The sequence below is a fragment of the Pipistrellus hanaki genome (assembly GCF_964339955.1).
Source record: "Pipistrellus hanaki genome assembly, chromosome: 10".
Taxonomy (NCBI): domain Eukaryota; kingdom Metazoa; phylum Chordata; class Mammalia; order Chiroptera; family Vespertilionidae; genus Pipistrellus; species Pipistrellus hanaki.
In genome coordinates, this window is record NC_140512.1 from 52,350,257 (window position 1) to 52,366,673 (window position 16,417).

A 16,417-nucleotide genomic window follows, 5' to 3' on the forward strand; every position below is an offset into this window, starting at 1 on the left:
CCTCCGCCCCACGCTCTCACCACCCTACAGTCTGTGTCCATGGGTTATGCCTATATGCATACAAGGTCTTTGGTTGATTACCTCCCATCCACCCACTCTTCCCCACCTTCCTTCTGAGATTCTGCATTCTGTTCTATGCTTCCATGTCTCTGGATTCACTCCAATCATCAGTTTATTTTGTTAATTAGATTCCATATAAGAGTGAGATCATGTGTTACCATTTCTTTAAAAGGCATTGAGGAAGGCTGTCCAAGGAAAGCACCTGCAGGGCATCCCACAAAAAATATCCAGTCCCTTCTCTCCAACCCAAAGGTGCAATAGTAGAGCAGCTCCTTGCAAAGGCCCACTCTCTGAGCACAGCTGGTCTGAGCCATACCAGAATCCCCCTAAACCTTTACATCCAGAGTCAAAGTACATTCTCACTCCTCCAACTCTAAATATAGGTCCACATGGCTCTCCTTTATCTTATTCAACAGAATTTAGCCCAAGAAGAAACTGGATATATATCCTCAAAGTGTGTGTGTGTGTGTGTGTGTGTGTGTGTGGTGTGTGTGTGTGTGTGTGTGTGTGTGTGTGTGTGTGTGTGTGTATGCGCACGCGCACATAAGAAGTGAGGAGGCCGCCGAAAGAGATACAGGAGTCAAAATAAATAACAGGGGTCATACATGCAAAAGCCCTCAAGGACCACACAGGGAATGTAATAAATGAAGCAGCTGGGTCAAAGCTAACAGAAGCAACAGAGGTTATAGCAAAAAGGATAAGACATGCTCCATTAAAAAAAAAACATTCAAATTCAACTTCAGAAAAACAAGCAATGCCAGTCAAATAAAACGCATCCTCAGCTGGATTCAGCAGGCAGGCCAGATCCAGCAGCAGTTTTCAACCTAAATAGATGCAGCAGGCCCCGCCAATCCCCTTAAATCGTGCTCCCTCTGAGGAAGGCAAAGGGCTCCTCACAGGCCCCAGGGGACTAGACTCAGGCCCCCCAACCCCACAAGCTCCTCAGGTCTTTGCCAGGAGCTGGAAAATTAAACACTTACCACTGGAGCTTCCAGGTGTCGAATACTGAGACGTATCAAGAAATTTTCGAGGTGTAGGAAGGTTTGTAACATCAATCAGAGGAATAGGAGAAGCATCTTTCACAAGGGCGCTGGAGGGAAAAGTAGCATTCGTTACTTACCACTTTCTCCCAAAACAACTCAATCCCATATGTGCCATCCCTTATCACCTTCTTTCTATTTTGAGCCCTCTTTACTCTGTGACTTCAAATATCTCCCAAATATATTTCCAGAGAAGTAATGAATGTCACAGTCAGGGGTATAATGATGTATCCTAAAGTTTCCAAGTATGTAAATATTTATTGTCTTTCACTTTGAAGCAAGATTTAAAAAATTAATATAAGGCCAAAACCGGTTTGGCTCAGTGGTAGAGTGTCGGCTTGCGGACTGAAAGGTCCCAGGTTCGATTCCGGTCAGGGGCATGTATGTTGGTTGCAGGCACATCCCCGGTGGGGGATGTGCAAGAGGCAGCTGGTCAGTGTTTCTCTCTCATCCGACGTTTCTAGCTCTCTATCTCTCTCCCTTCCTCAATGTAAAAAATCAATAAAAATATATTTTAAAATAATAATAATAATAATAATAATAAATTAATATAAGTATGTTCTGGATCATCTGGATGCCACTTTTGAACCAAATTATGCCACACAATCACAGTACCTTCCTTTGTTTTTGTATTGAAATTAATTTATCAGCAAAGAAAGAGCAATTGACACCTTGTCATGATAACCAAATGAAGATTTAATTAGTTAAGTCTAGTTTAATTTGTGTTTTTCAAGCTAAAGTTCTTCAACATATTCTGGGAGTTCACTACTTTTAGTTCTCTTTAAAAGATGTCCATAAATTTTATCAAGTTGAAAATCACTACAATAAACGATGACTGAAGGATCTTTGAACAGGGTTAATTCAGTATTTATCATCTTTTCCAAAAAGGCCTAGCCCCCTCATCTTGATGACTAATTTTAGAGACTCCAAAATAAACACATCAATTTTAAATGACACAAAGACTATAAAAAATTAAATTTCAAGTTAATTCCCACTTATAGGCATCTGTTAAGTGCAAGCATATAGGAAATGCCAAGGCAAATAACACCTGTGTCCTACCTTCCAGAAACGAATTATCTAATCACAATGCATCTACAAGAGAAAAGCTACATCCAAGTCAAGTCTCAAGGGCAGAGAGGTCAACACCATAGATAGGTGCCATCACCCCTTTCCAGTCCCAGTACACATCTTCTGTAGCAGCTGCTACCCACGTAAATGATTAGCCTATGAGTTATAAAGATAGGACAGGCCGAGGGGAGCAGGGACGAGACCACAGCTGCAGGAAGGCTTTCTCCAGCTGGAATGAAAGGATGTGTGCAATTCTGAACATCTGCCCCCACAAACAGACATATCCCCATCTCCCTCCTCCACCACTTTTGAAACCAAAGTACTAAGTATGTGTGTATTTTATTTTATTAAGGTATTACATATGTGTCCTTATGCCCCAATTGCCACCCATGCCCTCACCCCCTGGTGTCTGTGTCCATTGGTTAGGCTTATATGCATAAATATAAGTCCTTTGGTTGATCTCTCTCCCTTACCCCCACCCTCCCCTACCTTCCCTCTGAGATTTGATGATCTAATTGATGCTCCTCTGCCTCTAGATCTGTTTTTGTTGAATTCTTAAGCGAATAAAATATATATATATATATATATATATATATATATATATATATATATATATGTATTCTTCCAGAAATTTTCAAAAAACAAACTTTATGTTAAAGGGCAAAATTATCATGTAAGGTATTATTTTTATTGAGTGCTGGTAATGTGTGATCCACTGTCCTAGGCCATAAGGATAACTATGACAATCATTAACATCTCCCTTTTCACTTAAACAGAGAAGGGGGAATCATTACTCAAGTCTTAAGCATCTGTTGTGTGCTTGGCACTGTGCCCACTGCTGAGACTCCAACTATGACTAAGGTAGGAGCTAACCAAACTTAGCACATTTCCAATTGTTGGAATCACTCGCAGATTAATGTGAAAACTCAAGTGAAGTATAAGATATAAAAGTAACAGAAAGAGCATTTACTAAGAATTGAACTGATATAGTTCCAAAAACTCTTTTCCTCCAATATAAAGCTGTAAATTCCTATCTGCCTAAACTATCTTAAGAAAATCCAACAGAGTTTTCAAATCCACTAGTTTATCACAATAGTTTGTCTATTAGATCAATCAACAAATCCATAGGTCATCAATTCATCCATTTATCTTTTACATATTGACTACTGTCTTCTCATTTATCTTAATCACCCCATCCTTTTTTACCTGCACTTTACTCACAAGTGGAAAAACAGCTCAATGCACCTCTCTAGCCCCTGGATACACACATGCTCAGGGCAGAGGATAATCACTGATGTTTATGGAGCTACTATTGAGTAAAGAAGAAAAAGTTCATTTCAATTTTAAATAAGAAAAATATACATTTTATAAATATTTCTGTAACAAAAGTGGAGGAGTTATTTTTAAAGAACTAATAAAATAAGTCAATTAGCAGGAGGGTTCAGGTGTATGACTGGAGTACTGCCTGTCAAGCCTATAAATGAAGCAGTAGAATTAGTACATGTGTGTCCCCAGTGATATATATGTGAGTAAAACACACATTTCTATAAACACAGATGTGCACATGATTCACTTTAGATTAAAACCATCATTATTTTCTCAGTTTTTAGCTAAAAATAGATTTTACTTAAATATGGGGTGATAAATAGCTTGCCATTTTAACTTTGAAAAAAATAGCCTACTGACTTTATTACAGAGCCAGAAGGGCCCTCAAACTCCATCAATAAACTCTCAGAAAGTCAATTTACTGCAACACTATTTTCATAGACTCATCTCTCTTTCTAAAATTTTCCTTTGGGCTTCAATTTTCCCCTTTGTGAATACTAACCCAAAGGCAAGTATCTGCAAATGACTTTTAGTTTTTCTCTTGTTCTTTTCTTAAAGGACTTAATCTCAAGAGTTCAAGAGAAAGGTAGATGCCCCACTCACTCAACTACTAGACACAAAGCTCAACAGAAAGGTAGGTGCCAACGTAGAATATCACACTTAAAGAGCACATTCCTCAGTTTCCACTTCAGATGACAGAAAAAGCCTGTTCTTATATACCAGAAATTAAGTTCAGAAGTATTAAATAACTAGAGGCCCAGTGCATGAAATTTGTGCACGTGGGAAGGGAGGTATCCCTCAGCCCAGACTGCACTCTCTCCAATCTGAGACTCCTCAGGGGATGTCCGACCTCCCGTTTAGTCCATTCCAATAGGATTGGCCTAAACAGGTTGGACATCCCTCTTATAATCTAGGACTGCTGGCTCCCAACTGCTCACCTGCCTGCCTTCCTGATTGCCCCTAACTGCTTCTGCCTGCCAGCCTGATAATCCCCTAATTACTCCCCTGCCAGCTTGATTGATGCCTAATTGCTCCCCTGCAGGCCTGGTCACCCCCAACTTCCCTTCTCTGTCAGCCTGGTCAACCCTAACTGTCCTCCCCTGCAGGCTTGAACACCCCCAACTGCCCTGCCTTGTAGACCTGATTCCTCCCAAACAGCCCTCCTCTGCTGGCCTGATCACCCACAACTGTCCTCCCTTGCAGGCCTGGTCCCTCCCAACTGCCCTCCCCTGCTGGCCATCTTGTGGTGGCCATCTTTGACTACATGGGGGCAGCCATCTTGTGTGTTGGAGTGATGGTCAATTTGCATATTACTCTTTTATTAGATAGGATAGAGGCCTGGTGCATGGGCAGGAGCCGGCTGCTTTGCCCTGAATGGTATCCCAGATCAGGGTGGGAGTTCCCTTGGGGTGTGGGGTGGCCTGGGCAAGGAGCCTATGGTGGTTTGCAGGCTGGCCACACCCCCTGGCAACCCAAGCAGAGGCCCTGGTATCTGGGATTTATTTATCTTATATAATTAAAACCCTGTATCCTTGAGTGGAGGCCAGGGCTGGCCAGCCCAAGAAGCTTGGCTTCCTCCATCACCAGGGGCAACCCAAGCCTCCTGCTCAACTCCAGCTCTGTGGCCTCTGTCATTTTTGTTGGGATTTATTTATCCTCTATAATTGAAACTTTGTAGCCTTGAGCAGAGGCCAGGGCTGGCCAGAACAGGTGGCAAGCTTGGCTTCTTCCATTGCCAGGGAAACCCAAGTCTCATGCTCACTCCTGCTGCAGCTATCTTGGTTGGATTAATTTGCATAGTCACTCCTGATTGGCTTATGGGTGTGGCCTGTGGGGAAATGGTCAATTTGTATGCATGTTTCTCTTTTATTAGTGTATATTAGTATTCTCAACGTGTTCTGAATCTCTCAGAGGAAGTATTTTTTTTTAATGTATATTTTATTGATTTTGTACAGAGAGGAAGGGAGAGAGATAGAGTTAGAAACATCGATGAGAGAGAGAGTCATCGATCAGCTGCCTCTTGCATACCCTCTACTGGGGATGTGCCGGCAACCAAGGTACATGCCCTTGACCGGAATCGAACCCGGGACCCTTCAGTCCCCAAGCGACGCTCTATCCATTGAGCCAAACCAGTTTCAGCAGGAAGTATTTTTTAAAACAAAAAATAAAATCAAAATTGGATTGTCCAAGTTTCTAATTAATATGGGTGATCTGAACTACTTTAGAGTATAAAAAGTGATAGGAATTATTTTTCTTTTTAAATACCTTTAGAATCATTCATAGCTGAGTTGGAAAAAAATAGCTAATGGACATAAGACAATCCCTCCCAAATTACTAATTGTATATTGTAACTGAATGTGATTTGCTACTAAACAGCTTTAGGCCCTGGTCAGGCTCAGTTGGCTGGTCAGCGCATATACCTGGGTTTTGGGTTTAATCCCCAGTCAGGTTGGGTACAGGAGGCAACTGATAGATATTTCTCTTGTATATTGATGTTTCGCTCTCTTCAGCTCTCTAAAATCAATCTTTTTAAAAAACATATCTTCAGATGAGGATTTAAAAAAATAAATAACCACATGATGGTAAATAGGAAACCTATAAGCAAATTAAACTATTCCAAGAAAGCATAACCCCAAGCATAACCACCATAACCCCAAGAACTTTCTGGCTGTGAACCATCCATGCAATTAGTAAAGAGCTGCTTCCAAATGTGTCTGATTTCAATATTTCAAGCCATGAAAACTTTGGGTGTGTTTTTTTAATAAGGATTAAAAGTGCTGACAGCTTTTAAACATTTGCCTTTTAATTAGAACTTTTTTATGTTCCTGCACTTAGTAATAAATATGTATTATACAACAATGTCCAAAATTTACAGCAACAGCTCATCTGGTTGATTTTATTGTCAAACTAAACTTGACGGAGGTGAGTTGAACTTTGACTTTAATTCTAGTAACTAATATATTCACCTCTATAACTCCAACAGCTGGCACAGTAACTGTCAAAGAGCAAGCTCATAAAAGTTTGTTCAATCAAACTGAGCTGAGAAATATCTGTCAAAGATAATATGCCCTTAGTAAGAAAATTTAACAGATGAATGAAACACGAATGGCTGGCACAGTAATTTTCTACAGTTCTAAGAGCTCTTGGAAAATACAGGAAGAATAATGAATGATTCAAAGGGTATAAAAGTCAAAAACAATCAGGGTCTCAAATGACAGAAGAAGTATTGAAGACATTTAATACAAAGTAAAGTAGAGCTAAAATCTAAGCAAAGACGGAAAAACTAGAGAAAAGTGAAAGAAAACATCTAAATAGGAAAAAAAAAAAATTAAAAGATAAATTAGTTAGGCAGCAAATAATACAGGGGTGAGGTCGCTCTTTACACACCCAGAGACAAATATGGTCACCAAAATCCTTGAATCTGGTGTTTTCTCCTCCAGGAACTAGTGTCCAAGAAAGCAAAGCTAAACAAGTATTAACCAGGATGCATGTAATAAATTAGAGGATTATTTTTATATGTTTTATTGATTCTATCAGTTTCTAAGGTACTAAGGATTCTGTTTTGAAAATACAAAAAAAATCTACAAATATAATTTTGGCATAAGGCTGTTCCAAACATTTAACAGAACAAAGCCTCTGACTGTCCATTCATTCCTGTCCCCCCAACACACACACACATATACACACTGTACACATTGCTTTTTTCAACATGCTTTGGATAATCCTGTATAGAATTTTAAATCCTAGTTTTTCCCTTCAACAGTAAACATTTTGCCATTTCATTTTTAAAAATCTTCAAAAGCATCATCAGTTGTATTTTTATGGAAGTAATAACACATGCTCATGATGAATGCACTCACAAGGCAGAGGGTATAGAATAAGGTCTTCTTTCCCATTCCCCACTCCCCATTTCCATTTCCCATTGGGTAATTCCTTTTTTTGGTGTTTCAGCATATCCTTTCAGGAATTTTCTACACATCATTTATATCTGCATATAAAGGATGCAGATTTAAATATATATCATTTCAATTCTTTTCAAGTTCCACTTCAAAAACATCTGTTCTTTATATGTATGTGCTTTTATGTAACTTCCTTTCTCCAGTAGCAGAAACTTGTTGTTGGGCGTTGGTATGGTTGTTTTGGATACCAACAATAGGAACAGTCTCTATATACAAAGAGACTCTCCATTTTCCGGTCAAAGCAAAAAAGAAAGAAGACACTACTTCCATTATAAAAGTTGAAGGAGGCCAGACATGTCCCAAGCTCAACCAACTGAATGCATCCACCCAGGGCTCTGAATCTTAAGGAGATAAAAGTTCCAGGGACATTCAGAGATAATTTACCAGAGAGTTAAAAATCCAGCAATGGTAGGCATGTTGCTAGCAATGCAGCAACCCAACCAGACAATGATGTGTGCTCAGTGGCTTCATCTCCGTTGATCCCTCTTAGGTTTTAGAGCCCGATCATACAGACTTCCTTCTCTTCAATTCTGTGGTCTCCCTGCTAACTTTCCACTATCTCTTTCCTTGTTCTTGCTATTTCTAGTCAAGAACACTGGCTAATGCATCAACCTTTTCAGTAGACAATGTTTTCTTTGCTGTCTTCTCTAGTGATTTTCAACTTTGAAATCTTTAAATACATATATCTAGTTTAATATATTCAGATTTAAATAAATTAAATATATTTTCTCTAATTATTAAAATCCAAAATAAAACAACTGCTGACTCCTTTCTATATCCTATCTATCCAAATCTCCCAGTCTCTACCAACAATGTTGAGATAGAAGTCCTATTTATTATTATGCATCATTCTTTGACTACATACACTTTCTTCTTTTTTTTAGTATTTTTGATATATAACTGTAAATTTATGTGTACAACATGCAAATTTGAAACATGTGCATGGTGTAATATGATTGCCATTGCAGTGATAATTAGCACATTAAAAAAATAGAACAAAATAAATCATCATATTTGTATGGAACCACAAAAGACCCTGAAAACCAAAGCAATCCTGAGAAATACCTGACTTCAAATTATACTACAGAGAAAAGATAATCAAAACAGCATGGTATTAGAAAAGAAACAGACACACAGATCAATGGAACATAATTGAAAGCCTGAAATAAAACCATATGTATATGGTCAAATAATTTTTAACAAGAGACGAAAACATACAATGGTGAAAAGGAAGTCTCTTCAATGAATGGTGCTAGAAAAATTGGAAAGGACATGCAAAAGAATGAAGTTAGACTGCTGTTAGACCTTCTTTTTCAAAAATAATTTCCAGCAAATATTAGTTTTCCTGTAAAAATAGATGTCAGTTATTTATATGTAAATTTTCATATTTAATGGTGTGTACTCACAGTAGTTATAAACTATCTACAACTTTACTGTTCTCAAGTTGCTGAATTTGATTTATATCTCAGAATTCATCATTGAGTAGTCTTCTCAGAAAATAACACAGGGATTTATTTTTTGTTAATTCACATCTAAAGACGTCTCTCTGCCGCCCATGCACATCAATGTCCACTTGGCTGAGATTGGATATCTTTGGTCCCAACTTGTCCCCATTCAATACTTTGTCACCTTGGTTCTGTCTGCTATATCCTGCCATTTCTTGATCAGCAAATCCTGGTGAGCCTGACTTATCCTCCTTTCTGTGGATTGGGACTAGGTTAACTGTATAAAACAGAAGATCCAAATAGCAGTGGCTTGAGTTTATATCTTTCCTGTCATATAAAAGATTTAACCTATTCAGACTATAATAGAGGATTCATGTCATTAAAGAGATTACACTGTGGCTCCCATCCCAAAGTCCCTTCATGTCTAAGACGGATTGATGGCACCACCCCATGTCCTAATGAGAAGTAAAGGGAGGCAGGAGAAGGGTAAAGGAGTGAGCATACCAATTTAGTTGGCACCTTTAAAGAATTTCCCCATGAACTTTGAGTCAGCAGCTTGCAAGCAGAAGCCTCACTAATTACCTTTAGCTATATGGGAGGCTAGAAAATGGAGCCTTGGAGCTGGGCATATGGCCACCAGGAACAAAATAAGGTCATTATTAAAAATGAAGAAGGGGAGAATCAATACTGGGTGGGAAGATAACTATCTCTGTCACAACAGATACTATCAATTTTCTTCCTAGTGTTTATAGAATTTGTTTTTGAAATTCATAAAAATTTCTGGGTCATATCCAAGAGGATCTTTTTTCATTAATTTCACCTTGAATTATTTTGATTTGCAGATGAAGGTCTTCCCCCCCCCGACCCTACCCCCCATTTTATATAGGTTTCTTTATTTACACTCTAAGTATTGCTTCTGTCGTAAAAAAAAAAATAGCTCATACTGGGTGGTTGAAACAAACAGAAACTTATTTTCTCACAATTCTGAAGGCTAGAAGTACAAAGTCAAGACACTGGCAGGATTGGTTTGTTCCGAAGCTTCTCTCATTGGCTTGGCCATCTTATCGCTGTGTCTTTACATGGTCTCCTTTCTGTGCAAGACTGTGTCCAAATTTCCTCTTCTTATATAGACATAGGTCATATTCAGTTAGAGACCCCCATAATGACCTCATTTTAACTTGTTTACCTCTTGAAAGACCCTATCTGCAAAATTAACCATGGTCATTGGTATTAGGAGTTAGAACTTCAATATATGAATTGTAGGGGGATGCAATTCAGCCAATAACACTATAATTTTAGTGTCATTCTGTAGAATACTTAAAATCATTGAATTGATAACTATTCTTTATCTTTCATACCTATTATCTTTCTTCTGTCATCTTGTCTCTCCCTGTCACTGATTCAATTCTTCACTCTAATGCTTGAAGCAAAGACTATATTTCCCAACTTGATTTTGTTTTTTCTTACACTTTGTTCAAGTTTTAGTTATTTCTTCCTGTATCCTTCCCATTTCCATTTTTACCACTCTCTGTTAATATTTCATAAAAGCTATATGTTTACTGCACAAAACCACAAATTTTTGGTAACATTCAACAAGAAGCACATATTTAGATGTGGACAGTTGGCTGATCTAGGAGCACATGTCTCTCATCCTCCTCATTGGATCAAAGCCATCACAGCAGTGGCAGAAGCACAAGAGGGCATATGCTCACTGGCATAAACCCATTTCAGGTCCTTCCTGAAATGTGCTAATCGACTGGCAAAAACAAGAGCCCAAAAGTTGAGAGCAGAGCAGGAAATACATTTTTCCCACTAAAGTGAAAGGGAAGAAGTAATAATTTTGAAAAATAATCTAATCTACTGCATCTTTTTCCATATTTTGAGAAACCTTGAGCTTCAATCTCCTAAAGTTTTCCTGTTTTGCTTTATAAAATATTTTTTCAAATAAATTGTTCTTTTCTAAGACCTCAAGGTAATGCTCATTTTCCCTTATACCACAAAATATTTTCACAGGACCCAGAGGATTTCTTCAATCCTTGCTTGGGAAGAAATCTATTCAGACCTGCTAATTACTCACCAGACACGTGGAAGGAAGTTTTTGCACTGCCCCACCTACCACTACTTTCTGCTAAGGTCCTGACTCCTGTGTATCTTGCAAAAGCTTTTCTAGTGCCATATGCAGAAAAGGGACAGAAACTCCTCTTTCTCTGGCAGTGTCTCCAACTGAAGTGAAGCACCACACACAAAGTCAGCAGGTTTTGTTTGAACAGGATAGGACTTGAAAGATTTCATTGCCAGCATACACTGCATTCAGTGCTCCTCTTGTCTACAGCCAGTGAACAAGCGTGAACAAGTGTATAGTGCTAAGCTGCCCTCGGAAAAGGTCTATGGCTACTAGTATTTCAAAGGACTCTTGGAAGGACATGACATGTACAGCTCTCTGCTACCTGTTAACTGTGCCAATGTTCTACTGCCTTACCTGACTTAAGATCTGGTCTTTCCCTCCCAGGTCTACACTAACCTACTGAAGGTCTTGAGTCCAACCCAGGCTCTTCAATATAGGACTCTCCTGAACGCTTCCTGAAAGAGGACTGCAACCCTAAGTAACAAAGAATATTATAACTTCAGTGCATACAGCCATATTCCTTAATTAGGTTGACATCACTATCCAATTTAAGGATTTTTTTCTCTTTCTTCTGAGATAAACCAGAGTATCTCTGATGGCCCAGGATATTAAAATCCCACAGTAAATGTTTCTTATGTATCTTTATATAAGTGGACCAAATATTTCTTATGGATCTTTACATAAGAGGAACATAATAAACGTGCAATGAAGGAATGAACAAACTTTCAATGTCAGCCTTTCAGAGTATGGAGCATTGAAAAAAGTATATTAAAAAAAAAAAGTAAAAAGATTACAAAATTCTGGGAAACAAATAATATTCCAATTGCCACAGTACATTGTACCAAATAGCCTCTTTCACCCACCTCATCCTCCCTTTTTCCTTGTTACGCTGCACAACTCGGCTGGTGGATTTGATGTACAGGTGCCGGTGCAGCTCATCTATGAGAACCAAGTGGAGATTCATCTTCTTGCTGTGAAGCTCCAGCCTAAGGTCACTCAGTCCTTCCACTTGGAGCAGGGGGCCCTCCAAAGACTGCACTGCTGACACCTAGAAAGGGGAGGGAAGACAATAACGTATAATAACTAAGCAACCTAGAAATATTCTAAAGAAGAACTATTTTTTAAAAGATAGTGACAAAGAGAATCTGTGAAAGCCTTATAAACGTACACTAGCTTTGTCAGTATAGTCCCCCTTATCGGTGGTTTTGCACTCAGCAGTTTCAGTAACCTGTGGTCAACCAAGTCCAAAAATATTAAATGAGGGGGGGGGGGGGAAATCCAGAAATAACTCTAAAGTTCTAAACTGCATGCCTTTCTGACAGTGCAATGAAATCTCACAGCATCCAGATCTACCCCGCCCAAAACACGAATCCCTCTGTCCAGCGTATACATACTACATACATACACTATGTGCCCATTAGTCACTCGGTAGCCATTTCAGTTATCAGATCACTGTCATAGTATCACAGTGCTTGTGATAAGTAATCCTTATTTTGCGTAATAATGGCCACAAAGTGCAAGAGTAGTGATGCTGGCAATCGAATATACCAAAGACAGCCGTAAAGTGTTTCCTTTAAGTGAAAAGTTCCCAACTTAATAAGAAAAAAAAATTGCATGGTGAAATTGCTAAAATCTATGGTAAGAACCAATCTTCTTTCTGTGAAAGTGCCTAATTTATAAATTAACTTTTATAACAGGTGTGCATCTAAAGGCAGAAACATATTACATATAGGAATCAGTTACCCACTGGGGGTTTGGGAACACATGCCCCGCGAGTAAGGGGTAACTACTGCACAATGTGGCAAGGCCTCGCTCTGCCTTTGAAGGATTTAGCATCTGAGACACAGGATGCTTACTTTTCATAAGCTTGATGAAGCATCTAAAATGCCAGCAAAGCCATACATAAGATGAATTCCCATATACACTGCCTCTCAATGGACATGAGTAAAATGAACTCTCTAATTAAAGTGATTATATCAGACATATTCTCACAAGAATTCCACATACTAATGGTTTAAATCAACTTTCAAAGCTAGCCTTTAAAGTCTAAATAGAAGCACATAAATGTTTTAATAATTCTTATGATGATCATGAACCAGAGCTTCGTTAGCCTGAGTCTACATTTGAGTTTACATAAAATCAGTCTCTCTTTCTCACATACACATACACACAGAGGTCAATGCAATTTTACCTGAATGCTACAAGCAGACAATAGCAGTCATCACTCCTTGGCTTAACCCAGCTTGACAGAAGAATGAGAATTAGAACAGTGAGCAGAAGATACACTATGGAGAAGGAGATATTCCTGGTATAAAGTGCAATTTGGGACATTTTAAGACAAAATGGGTTGGATGAATTAAAATGGTGTAGGAATGCCTACAACAACGGGAGAAGATAGGGAGGGACTCATGGAATCTAGAGCAATTTATTTGGAAACCAAAGTGTATTTAGGTTTGGAAATCATAGTGTATATGTTTCAAAAGAAAAAAAAATAGCATGTATGATCTGATCCCATTTACCCATGTATTATATATGAAATTATATTATGTCCTTATGTATAAAGAACATATATTTTTAATGGAAAAAAAAAGTGAAGAGAATATTCTCAGTACTATTCCTTTGGAGAACAAAGTTGGAAGTAAAAAAAAACACAAAGAATGTAAATGTTATAACAACAAAGAAGAGATGACCACAAGCTGAACTCAGAAGGCAAGAGCACTACCAAGCTCCCTGAAGGGATTAGCATGTGATTTAGAAGGTCATCCTTCTAAATCTTCCTAAGATATACAATTAAAGGCAAGAACTAATAATGCTTAATTCAGGTAAAAACATAAAATTATTTATGCAAATAAACATGCTCCTAAAATATGAAGCATTTAGACAAAAGGAATAAATGGTGAAGGCCATGAAACATACCAGTGGGTAAGTGTTCATCAGAGATCTATACCAGTACACACAGTCATGGAGGAGCTTGTGAACAGTGAATACGGACAGCTTGGGAGCTGCCAAATACAGAGTGGCCCGAGAAGGGAAGGAAAATGCAAAGGCTTACCCACAAACATATCACTTGTTTGTGATATGCTATAATCAAATGTCAGCAGCAAATAGGTTTCCTTACATTTACCAAGAATCAGGGAATGAAAGAGTGACAAGCCCTGGGCCAGCTCTGCCCTCCGCAGCCCGCCTGTTCATTTTCATGCTGACTTGCAGCTGCCCTGCTCTGAGAGCCCTGGGCCTGTACAAGCTGCAGCAATTCCAAATGGAAAGGCAGCCTCACAAAATGACCAGCGGGTCCCCAAGGAGGAAAAACAACAACAAATTCATTCACACGGATGCTCTAAAATGGATTTTAACTTGGGTCTCTAGCAGAGAAAAGAGGACGCAGTAACCTTTAGTGACATCGAAATCCAGAAAATGAAAAATAATTTGGTAAACCACTGGTCCATCATGTAGCCTTATCCCTTAAGGTAATTAAATCCAGCTGAGATATTTAAGCTTAAAAATCACCCACTGCACATAAATGCTTGATTTGTTTGTAGAAACTTGCATGAAGATTTGTAACCCAAATACAACAAATTCCAAATACAAAATTATATGATGTCAACTTTCAAAGCCAATCTTAGTTAAAATTTTTTAACATATAGGTAAAAAAGCACAGTGCCTGGCACCTATCTGTTCTGTGGACAAAGAAACCTCAGCGGGTGTTTTCAACATGCTTTGATGCAGCATTTTTAGTAACGTGTTGTTTCCTTCATAGAACCATTGTAACCATACAGATTACAAAATTTCTGAATATGTACAATTAACACACACACACACACACACTATCAAGAGCGATCTTAACACTTCTAAGATTTGAAAACTTTACCACAAGGAGAATAGAGAATAGTCTCTTATTTGTATTTGAAAATACAGTGTTTTATTTTCTGTCCTTCACTTATTTAGAGTCTATTTGTAAAACTGTAATCATGGAAGCTAGGCAAGGTTACTGTCTTCCCTCTACTCTACTCTTCCTAACCAACTTGAAGAAAATAATTGTCAATGCAAAATTTGATTCCTTAGAATATCAGTTTAGAAACCTGACATTTATCTTATCTTGCTTTAAGTAGCCTGCACCATAAAGTTTACACATAAAGAAAAACTTGGTGAAGCAGCAGTCAAACCCACAACCATCACTGGTGGTTATGTCTGGGGGTCTGGCTTCCAGGCACTTACTGACAATAAGGCTTCACTGCAGGAGAAATCCACCTACATTTAGAACTGAACATATCTCCTAATAAAAATGCAACTAAAGAGACATTTAATGTGTGAGAAATGGTTATTTCATAAATTATTTCACCGTTTTCCAAATGTAATGACTACAGAACACTTCAAAATAATACACTGATGAAACATTAACAGGAATTCGAGAGATGCAGATGGATCAAAGCAGCAGCAAAATGGCCTCACAGGTTAGTGGCTATGGAAAGTTATCAAAATTGGGTTCACAGATGTGACTCTGTGACACTAAATAATGTCACAAATATATATTAAAATTGTAAATTAAAGGTGAAGTAGACAACAAACAGTGGAATAGTTCATAGGTAAATGTTGCCTAAACATCTCCTCATAAGACCATTATCATTCATTCATACCCCAAATGATATCTACTATGACCTCTTAGAATTCTAAGGTATACCACACCATTTCTTATAGATTACTTACTACAAATAGATAATGAGCCAACTAATTGTATCTAGAATTTCTCTTACATATATGTTCAAAAATTATTTGGGGGCGGGGAGAAGATACTACTTAAAAGGGAATTTTTTTTTCACAGTATTACCAATTATTATCTAACAGAAAATTGGTATTCTACTCAACTACTCATATAAATAACAAATCTGTTTTGGAGTTGAAAGCAAGTATTTCCTTCAGGATTATGAAAATGAACAAACATTTACAAAATGTTTTAACACATGAGATTGAACAGGACAGCATGTTTTGTTATTAGAAACCTACCCATTAAGGAAACATAAATTCTGAAAAATGATTCCATAACTCTAAAAATGGGTCAAAATGCAGTTAAAATACACATTATAGAGAACTGTCTCCTATTTAAAAAAAAAAAAAAAATTTACCTTGAGATGACAGATAAGTCTACAACAAAAGAAATCTTGGTAATTATGAACAATAGTACCTGTAATTTTTCTTTCCCAGTGTATTTCTCAATCTCATTTTAGTTTAAATGAGGAAATTGTTATTTCATAGTTAAATTTGTCTTCTGCCCATCTTATTCAGGCTGATTAGGTAGAAAGATCTAGTTTTGTGCCTTAACATAAACCAATAGAAAAGTTTCAGAGAAACACCAAAACTGGCCACACTCAACAGCTGCTTCACTGAAGATGCTAGACA

General features: G+C 38.0%; 1 protein-coding gene across 1 annotated transcript in view; it reads right to left on the bottom strand.

Annotated features, from left to right (window-relative positions):
• Window positions 1-16,417, bottom strand: part of EXOC4 (exocyst complex component 4) — a 675,663-nt gene that overhangs the window by 614,094 nt on the left and 45,152 nt on the right. Inside the window, exons 4-5 of the mRNA XM_084896566.1 lie at window positions 11,887-12,071; window positions 1,041-1,150 (exon numbers count right to left, since the gene is read on the bottom strand). Coding sequence (XP_084752692.1) covers window positions 1,041-1,150; window positions 11,887-12,071 — 295 coding nt within the window. The remainder of the gene's footprint in view (window positions 1-1,040; window positions 1,151-11,886; window positions 12,072-16,417) is intronic.